Raw genomic sequence first — 21,696 nt, 5'->3', positions numbered from 1 at the left:
CCCCGTTCAACCTGATTTAGCCCTGCCCCTTGTCAAAGGCCCCTCCCTCAAAGGCCCCCACCTACTAACCAGGCTCCGTTCACCAGCTGCTCAGGTCCATACCAAGCCACTCTCTCCTCGTTCAGCCCCCAGCTCTCAGCCCTGTCCTTCTCTGATGCCCACAGGGAAGGAATAATAGTGGAGCCACCCAGCAGTGCCCATGCCAGAGCTGAGTGAGCGGGGCTGCTCTGCAAGCCCTTTGCTGAGTGGTGGGTGTTCCCAGGGCTTGCCGTTTGGTCTGCAAGTGGATCTGCTTGATTTGAACTGGTGCACAGGGCCCAATGCAAGGGTTCCGGGTGTGGTGACGTGCCCAAGTGCTGCTGTGTTATACCTGCTCCCTCTCCCCAGAGCAGCCATTAGAGGAACCCCCCTCCAGCAAGCCCTGGCTAGGTGGACCATGAGTGCCCATGATGGGGATCAGCCTAGGCAGGAGAACCTGGAAACGACTGGGGCTTGAGTCCAAGCTCTGCCGTCACATGTCAGACACACTATTTTTCCTTGACAGCTGCAATGAGTTTGTTGATTCTTGGTTCTTTCTTTTAATTGAGCATGTGGCTCCCGTGTCATGGTTGCTTCTGCCTAATAGGGATCCTGAAGCAGGTTGGGAGAGGTGATTTTGGGACAACTGTGCTGTTGGGCAAGAAGAGTTACCCCCTACATCTCAGAAACAAAACAATGTTGGCAGCACCAGGCTGTCCGGAAATCAGTTTATTGAAAAAGTAAAAAGTATTTTCAAAGTAACAAAAAGAACCTGGCCACCAGGTCAACCCATTGGATGCTATGGTAGAAAAGCAAAGCTATAAGCTCAATCCAAAATAGGTCTTTTAACACTGACATTATGACAAGATATCTAATCTGTACAGCATCACAAGCCCCCTTGAGAGCTGGGCTAACCTTCTCTCTCTCTGCCCCTGGACGGACAAGGGTTATTCTGAGGAGCTGCAGCTCAAAGAAACAGCTGTAATGCTTCCAGTGAGACAGCGCCACCTGGGCCCTACAGCACACCCCTTCCACACAGCAGAGCCCACCCCATGCCAGCTCACCCCCTGCTTCAGTGACCACACACCAGCGCCAGCCAGAACCAGTGCGTCCAGCCACTGCCCTTTTGGCCAATCCAGTTTTAGCTGAAGATGGACACTGGCTCTGCGGTGGAGCTGAGAGCAGTGGAGAAGGGTCAGTTTCTCCCATTGGTGCACCTGGCGATCCGGGGGTCCTGCAGTACAGTTATTGGGTGAACTCTCTCTGTCTCTAGGCTCTCCTACGCACACGTTACAGCAAGACTCTCGGCTTTCCCTAGACGTCCCAGCTGCCCTGATCAGCAGCCCCGAGGACTGACGACCACACTGCCCCTCCTCCGCTGCTGGAGAGTCTGAGCGAGAGGGGCCCCACGCCAGGAAGAGACTCCTCAGTCCATCCTGGCAGCTTTAAAGAGCTCCACAAGGTCCTTGGAGTCAGCGTCAATGAGGTCAGATGGCTTCTCCCCTTCGTCATTGGTGGCATCAAGCCTGGCCCCTAAAGAGATGAGGTACCTGCAGGAGACAGAGGGAAGGGGCTGCACTGGCGGGCAGGGGTGCTGGAACAATGTGTACAGGGGGAGCCTGAGGGCCTCTGACCCAAACTGCAAACCCTGTGTATAATGGAATCCACTGCAAGCCAGGGGACACAGCAGCACCCAATTCCAGCACCTATGCTGGCGGGTGGGCAAGGCAGCCCAGCGGGGGAGAGCAGACGAGCTTCCAACACCACTTCCTGTAGACAGCCCCAGTTCCTGCAGGACACGGGGCTCCAGGCCTCAGCAGGAAACACTCGGCCTTGGCAACTACCAGGTACACATAGGGTTGCCAACCCTTCAGGACTGGCCTGGAGTCTCCTGGAATGGGCATCGATCTCCCGGTGACTATTGAGAGTAACCCAGGAGATTTTAAGAAAATAATATTACGTCATGTTGGGAAAAAAATCTCCCAGAATAGCTTCAGTCAGAGTTGGCAACCCTAGATACACAGGGTGTAGGGCAGGCTCCTCCTCCACAGCCCCATGCCAACACCCTGCCCGCCATCTCCCAGAGACCCAGACCAGCATCCTGCCTCCCCAGAGCCCCAAGTCAGCACACCCTGCCTCCCCTCTCCTCCTGGAGACCCAGGCCAGCACACCCTGCCTCCCCTCTCCTCCTGGAGACCCAGGCCAGCGCACCTGTCCCCCTACTCCCGGAGACCCAAGTCAACACACCCTGCCCCCCTCCTCCCAGAGCCCCAAGTCAGCACACCCTGCCTCCCCTCTCCTCCTGGAGACCCAGGCCAGCACACCCTGCCCCCTCTCCTCCTGGAGCCCCAGGCCAGCGCACCTGTCCCCCGACTCCCAGAGCCCCAAGCCAGCACACCCTGCCTCCCCTCTCCAGGAGCCCAGGCTGGCCAGGTAACTGTCAGCAGGGCTAAGCCAAGCACATGGTGACTGGCGGGTGCTGACCTGGCTATGTGGGTGTGGCCATCGCTGCAGGCCACATGCAGGGGGGTCCAGCCATTCTCATCCTTCTGGTGTATATCCGCGCCGTATCGCACCAGCAGTTTGACACAGTCGAGGTTCCCGGAGAGCACGGCTTCATGGAGGGCTGCCATGCCTAGAGAGGGGACTCATCAGCTGCAGGGCCTGACCTGCCTGGCCATGGGGAGCAGAGGGACCTGCCCACACTGAGCCAGGGCGCTGCCCCTTGGGTTCTGGGACATGAGGCGGCAGGAGCTTTGGGAGGAGACAGTGGAGGGCAGGGAGGGGAAAGGGCCCCAGCTCGGAAATGCCCAGCTCCCTTCCCCCCACCCCAGAAAGGAGCTGGCATCAGGTCATATTTTCCCCTTACTGGGGTAAATGGCTCCTTGAATGGCTCAGGCTCTGTAGCCCCCCGCTCCACTGAGCCAGGCAGGGAGAGCTGGGTGGGGGGAAGGGGTTGGTCAGTGACATGCCAACCCACCCCCGAGCTCTGCCACTAATAGCCTGCATGTCTCCTCCAGGCCTCGGCCCTGAGTCCCCCACCGCTGGATGTGGGCACACAGTTCAGAACCAGGGCTGAAGTAATCTGTGTGGGAGCTTGGCACCCAAGCCAGGCTATTTTAGAGAGGGTCTCCAGGGCCTTTTCTGACAGAGGCTGAGGCAGACCCACAAGCGGCAACCGGGTAATAATGACACAGGCCGTCACACCGTCCCCGCCCGCACCAACTATTCCTCGGACTAGCCCCAGCCCTACATGCAGGCAGCAGAGTACGGGGAAAGTCACTCAGTGAGTCAGCAGCAGAGCTGGTAACCAAACCGAGGAGTCCTGGCTCCTCCTCTAACCATAAGGCCCCATTCCCTTCCCAGAGTTGGGAACCCAGGAGTCCTGGCTCCTAGTCCAGTGCTCTAGCCACCAGCTCATGTTACTTCTTTGGGCCTCTCCATTGCCGTTCCCCTCCCTGACTCTGGCCATTCGCACTTTGTAGTCACCGTACATGGTGCTGTGCACATCAAGAGGCAAGGTCCTGGGCTTTAACCGTTCTGCACTGAAGGGCTGGCTCTGTCCATGTCTGCTGGGGTGATGCATTCCCACACTACTGGGTGCCCATCAGCCTGGCATCTGGTACTGGGCTAGCTCCTCCCAGAGGGATTGAAACACTTGGCTCCTATTGATGCTAGACAGGGAATGGGAGCAAGACCTCCTCCACCACCACCAGCCCGTGACTTAATTACAATGGAGTGAAAGTCTAACGTCCTGCTCTGCATGGGGTAAGGCTGTGCCTGGCACATCCCCTGCAGGGGCAGGCTTCCCCACCTGGGAACCCCCTGCTGCCGCCCACCCATTAGCTCTGCCAGCACTGCAGGTGTTACTCACCGGAGGGGTAGAGGGTGCTCAAGGTGACCTTCCTAGCTCGGATAAACCTGCCCACCTGCTCCAGGTCCCCCAGTCTGATGCTGTCCTGGAAGACAATGTCGTTGGGGAAGCGCACCGTCCGTGCAGGCTTGGGGCGCTGGGAGCACCCGCGGTCCTGGGGCAGTGAGGCCGGCTCATAGTATTTCATACTGGTGGGCACCCTGTGAAGCCGGTGAGACGGCACAAGGGCAGAGACACAGTGAGACTGTGACAGCCTGGGTGAGCAGGTGCGGGAGGCAGCACGGAGCCCCGGCTCTGTGTCAGAGCACTGCACACTCTTCGCCCCTGTTCTGGTCGCTTCCTCCTCCGACCAAAGTGAGCCGGAGCCACTAGTTCTGCTGGGGCCTCTCCTGGCAGCCGCAAGCAGCCACCCTCTAGAGCAGCAAGGAAGCTGGGTGCTCCCAGTCCCCGCTGAGCTCGGTGCCAGACCCCCTGCTCAGGGCTGAAGGGCTCCCCCAGCACCCCCCCTTATATAGCCTCCTGCTGGCTATTTTGGGGACATCCAGCTCATGCTATTTGCCATGAGGTGCTGTAATAGAGCTGCCCTGCCCTCCAGCCTCCCACTTTTGGCACAAGTTAGCGTCTCATCTTACAGCCTACTTGTTGACGAGCCCATCTAAAGGGTCAAGCTGTCTGCTGCCTATGCACGTGCAGCCCTGGTACCTGGCCCCTGCAGGCTCCCTGTGGCATGGAAACCAGGACTACCAAAAGAAAAGGCAAGAGTCCATTAGGAACAGGCCTGGTAAACCAGAGACTGATGCATGCAGCAGCCTGCAGAGGCGTGAAACAGTGATGTGTCAAAGCCACAGAAGCCAAGTTAGTGCTGAGGTCATTCCCTTGCCGATGCCTGTGGCCGATCTCCGCTCCTCAAGGCTGGAGCTGCACTGCTGCGGTTCATGGCTGTGCTTGGGCTTGAGCGTCAGAGCTGTAGATCCCATACAGTGGGCATGAGCGCTGGTCCTGGAAGCAGAAGCCCAGCAGCAGAGCAGCACCTCTTGGAGGTCAGCTCGCCCCAGGAACTGCTGGCCCAGGCTGCTTGCAGGGCCAGGCAAGAGAATAGCACCCAGAGCAGAGTTTCAGAGACTCCAGGAACACCTACCGCAGGCACCTGCTGCGTTCTCTGCTCCCCCAGCACCGGTCAAAGGGCTGAACTGGACCATCTGCTGGGTGAGGATCCTCACAGATCAATTATGTCAAAGGCTATGATTTACTCATGGGTATTTTTAGTAAAAGTCAAGAACAGGTCACTGGCAATAAACAAAAATTACTGTCCATGACTTATACCTGTAACTAAATCGGGGGAGTGGGGAGGGCATGCTGCTCAGGGGCCCAGCAGCACCAGTGACTGCTCTGGCCAGCCACCTGGTGCCACAGACCATGGCTGCTCACGCCACCCTGGGCCTGCTGTCAGGGGCCATCCGAGCAGCAGCTGGTGTGGCTGTCCCTAAGGCCAGCTGCTTGAGTGGCCCTGGGATCAGCCACACTGGCTGCTGCAGAAGTCCCTGAGGTCATGGGAAAATCACAATCCACAACAGACACAGCCCTAGTTACGGTGACTAGAGCAGCAGAGGGGTTCCAGCAACATCTCCTCTCCCAGTCCCCTCCCATTGCAAGGGCGATTGCTTCAGCTATGCTGAAACTGTTTAGTTCTGTTAACCTCAGTGCCCAGGGGTTATCCATGCCCTGTACTGGCTGGAGAGCCTTGCGAGAGGGCAAGGGCCAACAAAAACATGATGTTCCTTTGGGAGCTGCCAGCAGAGGTTCAGCACGAAGTCAGCCATGCAGCAACTCCTGTGAACTCAACAGCTGGGCAGGCAGCAAATGGTCATCACTGCTAGTTCTCAGCTGAGAATCACTCACACTATTTATTTCCTTGCTTCCCCCAGACCCACCCCCATTTGTTAGACAGACTCTAGGCTCTTTAGGGCAGAGACTCAGGCTTAGGAGCGATCCCTCAGATCACAGATTTGGGGAGAGACAGCTCATACCACTGGATCAGTTGTCCAGGCTCATGCCTGTGCTCAGAGGGCAACCACTAAAGAGCTCAGCCTTGTTTGTGTCAGACAAACCCAGGTGTAAAGGGCTCAGGCTACATACCCCTCCAGAAAATCCCATTTTGTGGGTGGGTGAGGTAACCAGCCAAAAAGCCTTTGCAAAGTAACCATCTTAAGACTCTTTCTCCCCTCCCACCAGAATGTGCAAAGCAGCTGCTTCCACAAAGGGAACAGGTATCAGTGGCCAGCTTCCCGCTGGGCACAGGTGCTGCCTGGTAAATAGTGGGGTAGCCAAGTGGTAATAGGACTTCCTATGGTTCCCTGTGCAGGATGGAGCCCAAGCAGCAGAGCCAGCAGATGGGGAAAGCTTGGGGAACACCCCAGCACACACCTACTTTGGAAGTTGTAGCACTTTCACACGTTACATGCTTAAAGAAAATAGCCTTGGAGACCGAAGTCCTCCACCTAACAGCTCAACCAGCAAAGCAAAGCGCCCCACGCAGGCCTTGTGGCTCAGGTAGAAGGACCCTCCTTACAGCCTAATCCGGTGGCCTCCTTACTACTGAGTGTGGTGGCTTTTGCTTGGTGAATGCCTGTGCACATGGAGTGACTGAGAAACTAGGGAGTTAAGTTATGATCACAATTCAGGGTGAGGCTCTGTCCCCATCCCCTAGTTGCTGGAGGCACCAGTTCTCTACACCTACATGAAAGGGAAGGCAGCAGGAGGATGTGGCATGACCCTCCTCCCTCCTGTGACCCAGAATATTTGTTTACAAGAATATTTCTGGTGGTCAGTAGCTAGCTTGGTAATAGCAGGGAGACTCAGTAGGATCATGTGACCCTTAGTAGCATAGCAACAAACACCAAGTTCTCTGAATGCAGGTTCCTGGGATTAACTCTGAGGATAATGATGTCCCATCATTTCCACTAGTGCTTTCAGCCAGGGGCATTTGGGATTGATCAGTACCTCAAGCATCCACATCCATGCTCACCTGCTGGCAACACAGGTTGTGTCTTAGTAGGCAGCTACCACACAAGTGCAGGCAGGTTTAGACAGGGTATTAGAGATCCTGGCATAAAATGGCTGGAATACTATTTGTATTCCAACCGCACCCAGAGGCTGCTCTCAGGAGCAAGGGAGATTTTCCCTAGTTGCTCCCATTCAGACCTATGGCAGTCCAGACATTTCATTTCCAACAGCCAGGTGGCATCAACTGCTGTGGGGCAGGTGAACAAAGTGGACTCTGGCTTCCAAGTATATGGTATTGGCCCAACACTGGTCTGCAAGGGGACAAGGCTTGAGCCTTTGGGCCAAGCATGTTTGGGTCTAAGACCATCACACTGTCTGGCTGGACAGTTGAAGGCAAGCTGGTGTGGTATTGCAGAAGTTTATTTTATGGATCCCTTTAATAAGTGATTGACTCAATGCTCCTCTCACCAACTTCTTGCATTGCACATCATGGCAATGATTTGGCTCCTGTACAGCACTGCATGTTTCAAGTGGAGGGTCAATATCACTCTTGTAAGGACAGGGAAAAGGAGGTTTAGGGATTTTATCCGGATCATCAAGTCAGCTGCAGGACTCCTTCCCCCACATTCAGACCTCTGAGTCTCTTGCAGAATTCCAGCTGGGGGATCAGGAAACTGGCTGATTATAAAATGAGCTCTGGGTTTGACATTTAGAGTTAAAGACAGGATAGTATTAAAATCTCAACTTTATTTGGCCAACAAGTTCAGCTCCAACATTGTGGTGGAATGCTTAGAACAAGCCTGATTTCACTCAGACTTTCACAGCACTCCCCTGTTCCCAAGTCCCCACTCCCTACAACCCAGTAATCAGAAGTGTCCTGTTTGCTGCATTCTATCAAGCCCCCACCCCAGTACCACCCTGTCTGCCCAGAAACCCTCTCTCCCACACAAAAAAATGCACAGAAAATGACTGAGGAACAGAGTCTTGTTTGACCAGGGAGATGGTGGCAATGCCATTAGGTCCTGTCTATGCAGGTGAGCCAGCAGTTGGGTCTTCCCTCCCCAGAGCCTGCCACAGCCAATGCTGGCAGAATGCTCCACCCTTCCTGATCTTTGGAACAGTCATCTCCATTCGTCTTTCCAAGGGAAAGGCAAATAAGACCTTTAGCCATGCAATGATGTGTTAAAGGGGAACATCTGCCCACTCCCCTGCCCCTGGGACCCCTGAAGTCAGGTTAGTGGTTTTCCTCCCACAGAAGGATGGCAATTCCAGGGAAGAAGAGCTGAGACAATAGTTAGGGCTCTGCCAGGTGGAGAGTAGTTATGGCCTTTAGCTCTAGAAGAGAAAAAAACTAAGCTTGTCTAGGAGGCATTACTGGTGAGGCTCTGAAATGTCAGGCAGTGAGTCTCATGCTGCCACTTCACAGCCCACTCCTACCCAGAAGAACAGAACACTTGGAACAAATCCATGTACAAAAAAGTACATCACAATAAAAAAAGTAAGAGGCCCAGGTGCCTGGGCAGCTACCTAGCGACAGACCCCTTCTCAGAACTGAAAAGTAAGAGGAGACAGTCAAGTGTACAGACAAGTTAGGATGAAGTGTTACTTTAAACCAATCCCTGCATTTCCAGCCAACACCTTCTAGTTTAAATCTGAATGGGTTTCTGGACTCGCTAGGCCCTGTGACAGGGCAGCCAGTGTAGTGTCTGCTCTTTGGGATATGCAGATTAGAGTCTCCTCTTTACAGTTCATCTTTGTGGATCTTCTGGTCCTCCTCACCTTCCTCAAGATCAGTCTCATCAGCCTCATCAGCCTCCAGGTCCTCCAGATCCTGTTTAAATACAACATTTGTCAACAGCTGCTGGTTCTGATCTGGCACAATGCAGACAGGACCCTGGAGCCCCAGATTTAGGCACAGCAGTCAGGCTGCTGAAGCACCATCTCCTACCCTACACACTCCAGTCCAATCCATGCTCTGCTCCACCTGGCATGTTAATGGCAACAATCATTACACTGGCCATTCAGGGAACTCAAACTCATTTGAGATCAGTGTTAAAAAAAATCCCAGAGTCACATAAAAGCCAGTAGTTAGAGAACAATGGACAGGGGCCCTAAAGGCAGAAGGAAGTGGTGAATCATGACACTGTATATGCAGTACAGACTGCTCATGTTACTAGGGATTGGATAGGAGAATCTGAATGCATTGGCCACAGATAATTACAAGAGACCAGCATCTCTCCCTTCAGAACTTGAGCCTGTTAAAATGAACAAAGAGAAACTGAATTTAGGAATACTAGTGCACAGGCTGGCAGGAAGGGGAGCAGCCTTACTCCAGAAGCAGAAAGGGGACTACCACCTGCTGATGGGCTGTCCTGCCACCATGGTGGGCCTAACAGCAGAGGCAGCAATCTCACATGGGTCTAGAACCACAGACACAGCTGGCCAAGGCAGAGGGATTTATATGGAGAGGAAGATCCTGAACCAAGTACGGGCTTTGAGCCTTCGAGCACCTCACTGTGGTGACCAGAGATGGGAAAGGCAGGGCTACATGGATTTAACAGATTAATGATCCCTCAGTTCACATTCATGTGTTCAGTGTTGCCACTGCCCACACAGCATTTACCCTGCTGGGAAGAACCAGAAGTGGCTCTTGAAGCCAGGACCTATTGTAGGGGTTTAAGTCCTAATGCTGCTACCAACTCCACACACTTTGCAAGCACTGCAAACCAAGGCTCCCCAATGAATGGGCTACTCACCTCTTCATCCCCAGCACCATCCTGGCCTCCACTTTCCAGGAACTTCTGGAAGCCTTCTAGCGTCCTCTCCCCATTGTAGTGTATGACCTGTAGGGGAAAAGCCAAGAGAGATGCTGCTTAACCCAAACAGAATCAAGCCCTTGGGGGGGAACAATATTCTTTCTGAACAGCAGTTTTCAAAAATGCCAAGCAAGAGGAAATGTAAAATTCACCTTCACCCACATGAGACGAAGCAGCAGCTCAGCCACTAGATCTCAGATTGCTGCGAGAAGACAGCCTGCAGATGAGCACACTGTCCTCTGCTGCACCCATGTCTGCCCTGGCTGTCTCCCTCACCCTCCTACAACTCAGCCCATCCCCCAAAGGGCCACCAAAGCCATTTGGAATGTGCCAAACCAACCTTTTCAAATCTGAAAGCACATCTCCCAAATGGGTGCTAGAGCCCCAGGCACTCGAGAGCAGAACGAGGCTCTAAGTTTCTAGCTCTCCCTTGCTCGAGATGATCCACCCACAAGTCCCTGGAATTCAGCAGCCTGCTTACATTTTTGCCAGGGCCTGCAGGGAAGAACTTGAGTGTGGGAAAACTGTGGACTTTCACCGTCTCCACTTCGTTAGCTGTTGAGTCCATCTTGGCAATGACAATGTTCTCATGGTCCTTGTAAGTCTCTCCCAGTTTGTCCCAGATAGGAGCCAGTTGTTTGCAGTGACCACACCAGGGAGCATCTGTAAATTAAAAGGCAACATGAAGCTTGGAGGCCACCCAGACAAGGGGAAGGGCTGGGCCCTCCACTCTGATGCTTGCCAGCCTAGTCTTAGCCCTGCAGTAAAGGAGAATCTCCCCTTCCAGTTAACATGTTCCTCTTCCAGGTCATCCAGCTCCTGGGGGAAGGTGGTTCCTCCCCATATACCATCCCCAACTGGGCTGCTTTCCTGCAATTTGTTATTCAGCATGTTCAAAATACTCACAGAACTCCACAAACACATTCTTGGTCTCATCAAAAGCAACATCTTCAAAGTTCTTTCCAACCAGAACTCTGACAGGCTGTTTGTCCCAGTCATCAGGCAAATCTTGGCTCATCAGGTGGGGCTGGAATTGGAGAACAGGGACTGAACCTGCATGCATATAGCAATGTGGAATGTGCAGACGAAATCATGCTCCCAGGAAAACCCGACTTCTCCCAGACATGGAACAGATCAGCCATGGGCTATAAGCAGTCAGCTGAGTCAGTCATTTCCTCCTCTCATGGAGAATCCCCCACCCCCTAACCTTGACATGTCTGAACTGCTGGTGCCCCTGCATGGGAAAGGCTGCAGCTGAGTTCTTCAGATGGGAAGTTTGTTCATTAAGTGTGAATTACTGAGAAAGTCATTCCCAGTGTGACATTGGAACAGAGCCCCATTTGAAATCGCTACTGTGCTAGGCTATGCATAGCTACCTCAATCTTCAGATTAAGACTGAGGATTCCCACCATGAGCAAGAGGCTACAAAGTTCTCAGCTAGCTGAGAAAACAGGAGTAGCAGCTGCAGCATGCAACACCAGGGCATATGAAGTGCAGAGACAGGAACCACGCTTTATTGTGGTTGCCTTCATATGCTGAAAAAATAGTTATTTCTGTGCTGGCACCATGCCCCACTGGCTCTGCCCTTTGGATGTCAGCATGTGGCTCACTAGATACTATGCCATTAAACATACTACAAAGCTAATTTGAAAGGAATCTCCCCATGTGACCTGTAAAAGGTTTCACACAAATTCTTAGAGCAGGGATCACTCCCACATCTCCGCTTATGTCAGGGTCCAAAGAACAGCATTCGGCCCCTTACCTTGACTTTGCCCTCCAGGAACTGGTCACAGAACTCCTTGATCTTCTCTGCTGTCAGTTCATCTGAGTCAGGTTTGTATTTAGTCATTTCTTCCTCCAGAGTGATGAGGCGCACAGCTGGGCACTCCTCCTTCTTTAGGCCAAAGAACTCCAGGATCCTCTGGTTGTCGCTATGGTCACTGTCTATGAAGATGAACAGGATCTTTGGAGGAAAGTCAAATGTAGATATTAAAGACATGAATGAATTTCTATGGTAGCAACTCTGCTATAAAGTCACTTCCCTACCCCCTTGAGCCCATGGCAGAATGTGGGCCACTTTATTCCAGTACAACTCTGGGGCTGTAGTGGCCAAAGCAATGTGCATGAATACAAACACCTTTGTGTGCCACAAGTTACATTAGAGGGCTATTTCACACCAGTCAGAAGGAAAAAAAATCAAGAGTCAAGCTGCCACTCTAACCTAATACACCCTCCTCAATGGGATCTATATATAGCAGCAAGTGACTAAGGCGCCTGGCTATTGGGAGATCCAAATACAGAAAGAAGGAGACCGAGGGAGATGTTAGAAATCAGTGCTACTTAATGCTCTGCATGGGCTAGGAGTGACTGCCCTTCTCACCTTCCCTTTGAAGTTCCCAGCTGCTGTCTTGAAGTTGTCTAGTTTCTCTTGATAGTCATCAACACTCTTTGGCAGGAACAGCAGGATGTGAGTCTTGATCTCTCCTCCAAAGATCTTTGGAGCAGTCTGGGAGAAATACAACAAACTCCATATTAGGAGGACAAATAATCCCAGGGCCAGAGCCAATGGGCTTTTCTGCCCTGATGGTGCCAAGGGCAAGAATAGCACCAAGGCACCAAGAATATAAGTGCCACTCTGAGGAGCACTTATCCTGGGCTCCCTCTTGGGTCTCCTGCTTAATCTAGGCACAGTAGGCTCCAGGCCAGAAGGAAAGAGCTTCCTATCCATAGTCTTATGGGCTCAGAACATGTGAGAGAGACTGAAGAGCTGATTATGTACTGGAAGGCCATACCTGTTCAGTGAACTCAATGACCAGAGGCAGCTGATTAGACTTGATGAAGTTCAGCAAGTTCTCTTTTGTAATGTCACCTTCAAAGTTGTTGCGACCTTCATCAAACTGGGGAGACAAAGGGGTTATTTTCTTAAGGGTTAAAGTTAATCCCTACATGCAGAAACACTTACTACCTTGGCATTCAGAGAGATCAGCAAGTACAGCACATTCCAAGTAAACTACATACAGAAATATCTCAGTAAAGAACCAAGGCCTGGGAGGGGCCAGCCCAACTTCATGGTTCTGCCACCTACTGACAAGGAAGTGGATTTCCAGCTAACACTGCAAGAAACAAAATATTCAAGATTTAATCCCTGATGTAATCTAAACCAAAGCTCTGATTCTACTGAGAAGGGAGACATGAAGTTCCCTAGACAGTAAGCTGAGATGCAATGGAGAGGACACAGCACCTAGCTCTTGGCACTATTCTGCAAGAATACAAAAGGATTCAGAAGACATGCTTTGGAGGGGGACTTCTAATTTAACAGCTGCTTCGCAGCATTCTAGGCAGTGCTAGACAAACTAGTGAGAAGCTGCTGCAAATCCTAGAGTCAATGACTGGGCAAGGGCAGCACTCTGCACAACATGAGTTGAAGCACATACATAAGCCAACAGCCAGCTATTAGAAAGGAGCTGGTGTCAAGCAGCAAAGCCCACAACACAGCTGCTAATAAACAGCAGTTTACTCAACGTACTGAGGATGTGTCACCCTCTATTGTTAGTGACACAAGAACAGATATTGGAGGAGAAGCTGCAGAACAGGTGCCAAGTCCCATTTTCTATTAGACCACCACCTATTATTGCCCTCGATTCTCAGAACCTTCCCAGGCAGCCTGAAGAGGGGAACAGCAGAGGAGCATCAAGGTTAAAAACAGGATGTGCAAGCAAGAATGGCTATACAGGTCAGACCAAAGGTTCATCTAATCCAGTATTTGGTCTTCAGACAGTGGCCAATGCCAGGTGTCCCAGAGGGAATGAACAGACCAGGCAATCATCAAGTGATCCACCCCGTCGCCCATTCCCATCTTCTGGCAAACAGAGGCTAGGGACACCATCCCTGCCCATCCTGGCTAATAGCCATTGATGGACCTATCCTCCATGAATTTATCTAGTTCTTTTTAAATGCTGTTACAGTCTTGGCCTTCACAAGAGCTTCTGGCAAAGAATTCCACAGGTTGACTGCACTGAGTTCAGAAATACTTCCTTTTGAACTGGGCATTCACCCACGAAAGCTTATGCTCGAATATGTCTGTTAGTCTAGAAGGTGCCACAGGACTCTTTGCTGTTCTTTTTTTTCTTTAAACCTGCCGCCTATTAATTTCATTTGGTAACCCCCAGTTGTGTTATGAGAAGTAATAAACACTTCCTTATTTACTTTCTCCATACCAGTCACGATTTTTAGACTTCTATCATATTCCTCCCTTAGTTGTCTCTTCCACAAGCTGAAAAGTCCCAGTTTTATTAATCTCTCCTCATATGGAAGCAATTCCATACCCCTAGTCATTTTTGTTGCCCTTTTCTGAACCTTTTCCAATTCAAATATATTTTTTTGAAATGGGGTGACCACATCTGCATGCAATATTCAAGATGCATGAGGGGTGCAGCAGCAAGATGGTGGAATGAAGTAACCCAAAATGGCAGTGCTGAACAGACTTCAGGTGAAGCTGAACAAGAGAATGCAGGTGTTTAAAATTAGAAGCAACCTGGATGACTTCTCTAAGGGTAACTAGGTCAGCTCCTTAATATCCTCAAAAGGCTAGTTTAAAATGCAACATTCAAACCCAGACAAGCCACACCAGCTGGTAAGCCCTTTTCCCAACCTAGACCAGACTAACTGCAGGGACCTGGAATCAGAGCTGAATTCCACAGATGTGTATAGTTCCTGGTTAAATGGAGAGTGGCATGATTCTTATTTAACCCTTTCTTGCTTACTGTCACTGCTTATTTTCAAGCTTGGTTTGACAGAGACAGGGCATGTTTGGAGGCTTAAGGATATCATCACTTTCCTCTACACTGGTCAGCTCATTAAGAGTTAGCATAAGGAACAAATCAAACAAATGCTTTTCTGTTCCACCAGCCTCGGAAGCAAGAGCACTTCCTACACAGACAACTCTGGAGTTTATAAACCAGGGTCAATAGGGACTGTGGTGAAAAGAACAAGTCCTTCACTCAAAGGGACTCGCTCACTTGAACGCAGGTCTTTGCTCCTAACACCCTTGTCAGAGAAGCTGTAAAACCCTCTACAAAGATATTTCAGCCAGTTAGCAGCAGCCGAAATAAATGGTGTGAAGACTCCATATAAACAGCCAGCCATCAGACACCCTCTGGCATGCAGTGAAAGCAGCATTCCCTAAGGGCAGGGTACAGCTGGAATAGCCTCAGAAAACCAGAGGGGGATCCTACAAGCTTTAAAAGAAACAGCCACTGGAATAGCTATTTGCTTTCCACAGACAGGTGCTGCATCTTCAAACCATTCTAATCTGAGCCCCTAGACTCAGGGATCTGGTTTAAGTATAACCGCTTTAGGAGCTGCAGTCCAATTACTGTGACAACTTTGGAGCCTTTTAATTTACAGGAAGAACAGTGGAGGAGAGTACAGCCTGGTTAAACAGAATTAACCCAAATCTGCCCTGCCTCTCACCGCATGTCAATGCATTAGCACCACCAGCTCTTCTCCCAGGGAGCTTCAGCTCCCCAACCCTACTCCTCAGCTCTGTTCCCCATGAGGCTGAAGGGTAACAAGCTAGTTTAATTGGCTGGAGGCATTCGCCAGTTCACATCTTGCAATTCTGCAGATCTTGCCAAAACCACGACTCTCTAGTGCACCCTAACGCTGCCACAAGAATATGCAAACCCTCCTCCTAACCCACCCTGCTGTAACCCCAAGGTGGCTAAACCTGCATCCACCTAGTGGGCATGTCGAACATGTCAGACAGCTGAGCCCACTAGGAGGACAAGGATGCGCACATTAAGGATGCTTCAGCTAAAAGAAGAGCAAGCTGAGAATGGCATGGCATGGGAAGTGAGGCATGGCAGCAGGGCCCTGGATGCTGTTGTACAACAGCTCTTAGAGGCAGAAGGAGGCAACAGTAGTGAACTCCATAAATGCTCAAATAAATTTGTTAGTCTCTAAGGTGCCACAAGTACTCCTTTTCTTTTTGCGATGCTGGTAATCTCACCTTAAGTGATCACTCTCGTTACAGTGTATGGTAATACCCATTGTTTCATGTTCTCTATCTATATAAGTCTCCCCACTGTATTTTCCACTGAATGCATCCGATGAAGTGAGCTGTAGCTCAAATAAATGTGTTGGTCTCTAAGGTGCCACAAGTCCTCCTTTTCTTTTTGCGAATACAGACTAACACAGCTGCTACTCTGAAACCCAAGTTCAGAGTGAATATTAAACTTCGCAGCAGCCAGAAACCTGAGACAAGAAAAAGGCAGAAACTAAAGGTAACTCAGGACTCATGTCCAGTGAGTTCCAGGAACATGCACAAGACACCACACCCTGTCCAGATGATTGACAATGCTGCCCCCTGCTGAACAGGGGAGCCACAATTTCAAATCTGAAATCTAGGCAGTTTATCATTAGTTTCAGGTTCTACACCCATACTGTGTCCTCTGGAGAGTCTGCAGTTTTACAATTTTTTTTTTTTTAAATTCAGAAAAAGGTTTTCCTCCCAACTGCTGTGAAAGATCCATGAACAGGGATATTAACTATACAGGGGAAAGAGTGAAAGTTACCCTACAGAGAGTACTGTTAAATGCTCAGAGTTCAGACACTCATCTTAAATGGTTACCTGGAACATTAATAGGTAGAGAAATTCAGATTAAGCATGGCATGTGTTCTTTGAACCACTCCTTACCTTCTTAAAAAGGACAACACCGTCTTTGCTGAGCTGGTATTTGGAGAAGACATCACTGCTGGAAGAGATCCCAAAAGGAATGTCATCAATGGACTGGGCTGCCAGCAAGAATTGCTTGGCAGCCTCTGACTCCACATCCTGGGAGAGAAGGGAAAAAAAGGTGTTTTACATTGTATGTCAGTTTGAGGTGTCCAGTGAATATTCAGCACAGAGTTGCCACAGGCAGAAAATCAGCAGCAGACATGCAATGTGCCCTTCTGAGATCTAAACCCAAACACTACCTTGAAGAGCCCAATCACAGTGACTTCACTGGAATCCACTAGTGCCTCAGCTGCAGCAGCATCTGCCAGGGTAGTGGCAGCTGGACCAGTGCGTTTCTTCAGCCAGTTTACAATATCATCAGCTTCTCTGCCAGCTAGAAAGAGAGAAAGTTCAGTTGTCATCTTTACTTTTACAGATGAAGGCATGAGTATGTGTCCTAACTTTAAGGACATTTCAGAGCACCTGATCTGGGACATTCACATGCACACCCCCAGCCCAAATCTTCTCTACTTTTCTTTTCACCTTCCATCAGAGCCGATTCCTGGAGCAAGCAAAGCCCTGCACCCACCTACGAAGTCCAAGGCATTCTCTGTAGCAACTAATACCCACCCATACCACCCTGAACCAAGGTACAAGGATTCCCTGGAATCCACTCCTTTCACATACTGTTTCAGTCACCAGGCTGGCCTAAGCACATTTAGACTTTGACCAGTGTTATCAGCACTGTAGACCTCCTGAAGGATTCTGGGATTTTCATACAGAAAAATATCAGTATTTTTCATCTTATGTTTTAGCACCCTGAGATGTTTTTGCCTGCAAAAGAATCTAAATGTTTTAGAATTTACTACAGCCTTTGAGAGCTTTTATTTTAATCAGGTTGATCAAACATTCCCTCACCAAGACTTTTACATTTATCATTCACAGCTGCTGCCTCAAGTAGTTTGATTCCAGCCTTGTACATCACTACATAATCATTACAAACTGAGCTTTAATCATGCTGCTTTCCTATCACTAAACCCTAGGAGTCCATACATGATCATACACCCTGGCTTGGATGCACTGCTCATGTACGGACTCAGCATTTTCCGCTGGTCAGGGATGAGAGATGCACACCCTTAAGTGACAAAACCTACACTAGGACTTCTACTCTCTAACACTGTAGAATTTATGGCTTCTTTATCTTTTATTTAAAGTTTTAGGGAACTTGCTATAGGGTGTCTCCAAACTTATTCCTCTAACATTTCCCCCCAGAGCGATGCCACAGAGCTCACCTGAGTATATGGAAAAAAAACTGAATGAATAGACAAAGCCTACAGTTCTGTTTTCAGCAAACCTCTCACCTCAGCCCTGCTCTGCTATCAGATGCTGACACTGCCTACTTATTCCACCAGCAGCTATACACCCTGCCCCCATTCACAAGTTTGGTAAACTACTTCTCTTTTGGAAGAGATCTCCTCCTCCTCTACCGAGCATGTTCTGGACACACTTAACACAGTCTAGTTACACTCTCATTCCTCCTGACCATGGAGAGGCACACCACAACTAATACCCAAGACACAGAAGCACATCAGCGGATACAATCCACATCTCTGTACTGCAGAATCGGTGCACAAAACAGATCTAAGTCTGTCCCACAGGAACTCACGCTCAGCCCGACCTGCCCACCCGGTGTTGGGCGGATCACTGTGGGGGCTTTGGTTTCGATGCAGAGGCGTTACAACACAATGGAGTCCAACCCGACGCCTCTCAGGACCGCTCAGCGACACCGCCCAAGACTAAAGAGGCGAGGCGCCGGGGGCAGGCCCCGGGCAGGCCCCTTCGCTCACCCGTGTACTCTCGGGGGGAAGATTTGTCTCCATTTTTGAAGAATTTAATAGTGGGGTAGCCTCGAACCCCGAACTGCTGGGCCAGCTCGGACTCTTCTGTAGCATCCACCTTCGCCAGCCTGATCCCGGAGCCATCAGCCTGCAGCTGGGCCGCCGCCTTGGCGTACTCGGGGGCCAGCGCCTTGCAGTGGCCGCACCACGGGGCATCTGGAAGGGAAGGGAAGGGACGGGGGGGCTCAGGCCGCTGCCGCGCGCCACCCACTAGCCCCCGGGCGGAGGCGCCGCGTCCAGGGGCGTCTGCGGCCAACCGAGCCGCCTGGGGGGCCCCGCGCGCGCAGCTCCCCCCCCCCCCCCCCGGAGCCGGGCCCCGCGCGCGCAGCTCCCCCCCCCGGAGCCGGGCCCCCCGGGGGCCGGGCCCCCCCACCCCCCGGGGGCCGGGCCCCCCCACCCCCCGGGGGCCGGGCCCCCCCGGAGCCGGGCCCCGCGCGCGCACGCACAGAACTCCACCAGCAGGTGCTTGTGGGCCGCCAGCGCGCGCTCGAAGGAGGCCGCGCGCAGCACCAGCACCCCGTCCTCCTCCTCGTCCTCCTCCGCGGCGGCCTCCGCGCGGCCCGGCCGGGCCAGGCCCAGCAGCGCCAGGCCCAGCAGCGGCGGCACCAGGGCGCTCAGCAGCTTCATGGCGGCGTCAGAGGCGGGCCGGGCACAGGCTGCGGCAGCGACGAGTCGGAACCGCGGCGGAAGGAAAGTCCCCCACACCCGCCTCCCTCTTATAAACCCGCCCCCTCCCCGCCGCGGCGCTCCTTATTGGCTGAGCCCGTCGCCCTCGCCTTCCTCTCCCATTGGCTTGGCCGAGCGCCCGGGACTCTCTTCGTTTTCTATTTGCTGATCCGGATGCCACGCCCCTTCCTGACCACCTCCTGCCTCGCTTTCTTTTAGCGTCCTGTAATTGGTCGTTTCGCCCGCTCTGTCACCTGCGATTGGTCAACGCTACCGCCTCCGGCTCTCAGCGGCCGATTCTGATTGGTGACTGGACCAGACCCGCCCCTCGCCGGCGCCTCTTGAACGTGGCACTCGGGCAGCCCCCCCGCGCAAAGGGCGGTTGCTGTGCATGCGCTGTGAGGGACAGCGGAACTCGTTCGTGTTGGATTCTGACTGGGCCGCGTCTGCCCCTGCCGCCTTCTGACCCGGAAGGGCGAGGAATCTCTTCCGGGCAGGGAGCGCAGCTCCCCGGAAGTGGCTGCTGCGCGTGGCGCCCGCGGCCGAGGTTTCCCCGCTGTCCGGGCTTAGGGCGGGAGGCTGGGCCCGGCCCCGCCGACTCCCCGCCTTGGGCGCGCGAGGGCCCCAGTCCGGGGCAGCCCGAGCTAGTGTCCCGGGAAGGGCCGCGCCCGTGGCGGCTGCAGGTTTTCTTTGGGGCCTGGTGTTTCCATCTCCCTGCCCCGGTAGCCGGCTCTGCCGCAGCCCGTTCCGGACCCCGCTGACTTCCCTTCCCCGGCGGCCGCCGGCCCTCCCCGCCCTGGCCCAGAGCCTGCTCTTGTCCTTATCCCCGGCCCGCCGGCCGGACCGTCCAGCAGGCTGCCCGCAGTCCCCGCCCCCAGCTCTGCAGCCGCCAGCGTTGCTGTTTCCTTTTTGGGCCCTGTTACAGGCTTGGCCGCCACAACGCCATTGCGGGGAGGGAGAGCGCAGTGGTCCGAGCAGTGGCCGGCTAAACCCGGGGTTGTGAGCTCGGTCCCTGAGGGGCCATTTAGGGATCTGGGGCAAAAATTGGGGATTGGTCCTGCTTCAAGCAGGGGGTTGGACTAAATGATCTCCTGTGGTCCCTTCCAGCCCTGACCTTCTGTGATGCTGAAAATGCCCCATAGTGTCATGTCCCGAATCAGGGCAGGGATAAAAAGCAACACCCATATCCGTGGTGAAAGAAGATCCCCGAGTGTTCACCCAGCCCCATGGATAGATACCATGGGGCCTGCTACCCTGTTCCAGAATGGACTTAGTTATGTTTGAAATGGCTAATGAGCTATTCAGGTGAGCTTTCCAACTTAGTGCTCTGCTAATATCCGCTAAATTCCTAGTCATATGAACTCTGCAGAACACTGCTAGCTCAAATTCTGGCCTGTGGGAGCTTCTTCAGAGCAATGTCCTATCAGGGATATAGGAACTGCCCTAATGGATCGTACCTGTGGTCCATCTAGTCCAGTACCCTGTTCCCTGCTGTGGCCAGTGCCAGAGCCTTCAGAGCAAGGTGCAAGAAATCCTAGAATAGGAAGATGTGAGATAATGCACCCTCCTCCCCATGAAATTCTCATTCAGATCTCTAATAATTAGAGATCATTTGAACCCTGAAAGATTAAGTTTTATAGTCCTCCAAATATTGTTTAGCATTAGTTATTACTTTGGAGAGTTGTTTTATCCACATAAGCATCTGATCCCTTTTGGAATCTTGTTAAATTCTAAGCCCCAACAACATCCAGTGGCAGAGAGTTCTAATCCAATGCATGAAGAAGTATTTCCTTTTCCCAGTTTTGAATTTGCTATTTTTCAGTTTTGTGGGCTGTCCTTTGTTCTTGTGTTATGAGATGGAAAACAAGCTCCGAATCTCCCTTTCCCAGAGCATTCATTATTTCATACACGTTGTCATGTCCTTTCTTATTCATCTCCTTTCCTAAGGTAAATGAGCCAAGTCTTTTTGGTCTCTCTTCATATGAGTTTTTTCCATGCTCTAGTCATTCTCTGTTCTATAGAGGATCTTATATCATGTTCATCACTGCAGTATCTGAGCGCCTTCCAGTAGTGCATTAAACAATGTGACGACGCATCTGTCATGTGGTGTTGGTTCTTTCAGCCCCTCCCTAGGGAGAGAAAGTATGTGCAGTAGAATGTCTTGTTTTGGCTGGGTTTTAGGGTTTTTTTTAAATTATTTATTTAAATATACCTGTTGCTATGTGTTTGTGTTAGAGAAGACAAGGTCAAAGAAATGAGCCTTGCACTTGGAGCAGAAGGTGGCAAGTTTTGTGATGGTTTTAGTTCCTGGAGGAGTTAATTCTATAGTCTGGGACTGGCCTCCAAGAAAGTGCGTGCTCCTCCACAGGCAAACTTTATGCTTATTGTAGAGAGTCCCACTGTGCCTAAGGAACAGAGTTGTTGACTCTGGTCTTTGTTCCAGAGCTCAGGAAATCTTTGAGATATCCTGAATACTACTGAATACCTTGGAGATCAGGACCAAGACCTTGAATTTGATTTGAAATTCTCTGGGAAACCAGTGTAGAAAGCAGAGGACAGGTCTGGTGTGTTTGCTGTATAGTCTGTGGTGCTGAGGAGATACGCAGTAGTTTCTGTACAGGTTGGAATTTTCTAAATGTTGAAGGCTTCATGTTCTGGTATATCACATCACTGTAATTCAGCCAAGAGGTCACAAAGACGTGA

At 51.7% G+C, this 21,696-nt stretch overlaps 2 protein-coding genes across 2 annotated transcripts; both read right to left on the bottom strand.

Moving 5' to 3' along the window:
- Nucleotides 1-799: 799 nt before the first annotated feature.
- On the bottom strand, nt 800-4,296 carry PPP1R27 (protein phosphatase 1 regulatory subunit 27). The gene is made up of 3 exons (XM_048817437.2): nt 3,893-4,296; nt 2,503-2,653; nt 800-1,568 (listed from the first exon to the last, which is right to left on the bottom strand). Exons 1-3 carry the CDS (start codon nt 4,077-4,079, stop codon nt 1,445-1,447), a joined length of 462 nt encoding a protein of 153 aa, XP_048673394.1. The 5' UTR covers nt 4,080-4,296; the 3' UTR covers nt 800-1,444.
- A 3,326-nt stretch (nt 4,297-7,622) lies between these two features.
- P4HB (prolyl 4-hydroxylase subunit beta) lies at nt 7,623-19,034 on the bottom strand. Its single transcript, XM_048817412.2, has 11 exons — nt 18,774-19,034; nt 18,277-18,483; nt 16,690-16,823; nt 16,409-16,546; nt 12,504-12,608; nt 12,092-12,217; nt 11,474-11,674; nt 10,618-10,738; nt 10,193-10,374; nt 9,652-9,738; nt 7,623-8,726 (listed from the first exon to the last, which is right to left on the bottom strand). The coding sequence occupies exons 1-11, from the start codon at nt 18,952-18,954 to the stop codon at nt 8,637-8,639; spliced, it is 1,572 nt and encodes a 523-aa protein (XP_048673369.1). The 5' UTR covers nt 18,955-19,034; the 3' UTR covers nt 7,623-8,636.
- Between the last annotated feature and the right edge of the window lie 2,662 nt (nt 19,035-21,696).

The sequence above is a fragment of the Caretta caretta genome, chromosome 14, assembly GCF_965140235.1.
Source record: "Caretta caretta isolate rCarCar2 chromosome 14, rCarCar1.hap1, whole genome shotgun sequence".
In the NCBI taxonomy this organism is placed as follows: domain Eukaryota; kingdom Metazoa; phylum Chordata; order Testudines; family Cheloniidae; genus Caretta; species Caretta caretta.
The sequence above is the reverse complement of the archived record's forward strand: the minus strand, read 5'-3'. Positions and strand labels throughout refer to the sequence as shown.

Bases quoted from the DNA above. Each gene is read 5' to 3' on its own strand.
- PPP1R27 (XM_048817437.2), bottom strand. From the start codon at position 4,079: ATGAAATACTATGAGCCGGCCTCACTGCCCCAGGACCGCGGGTGCTCC. The intron at 2,654-3,892 runs GTGAGTAACACC...TCCCCTCTCTAG, and splicing joins GAGCACCCTCTACCCCTCCG to GCATGGCAGCCCTCCATGAA. The intron at 1,569-2,502 runs GTCAGCACCCGC...TGTCTCCTGCAG, and splicing joins GGCCACACCCACATAGCCAG to GTACCTCATCTCTTTAGGGG.
- P4HB (XM_048817412.2), bottom strand. From the start codon at position 18,954: ATGAAGCTGCTGAGCGCCCTGGTGCCGCCGCTGCTGGGCCTGGCGCTG. The intron at 18,484-18,773 runs GTGCGTGCGCGC...CTTCCCTTCCAG, and splicing joins GCACCTGCTGGTGGAGTTCT to ATGCCCCGTGGTGCGGCCAC. The intron at 11,675-12,091 runs GTGAGAAGGGCA...TTTCCTCCAAAG, and splicing joins CTGGGAACTTCAAAGGGAAG to ATCCTGTTCATCTTCATAGA.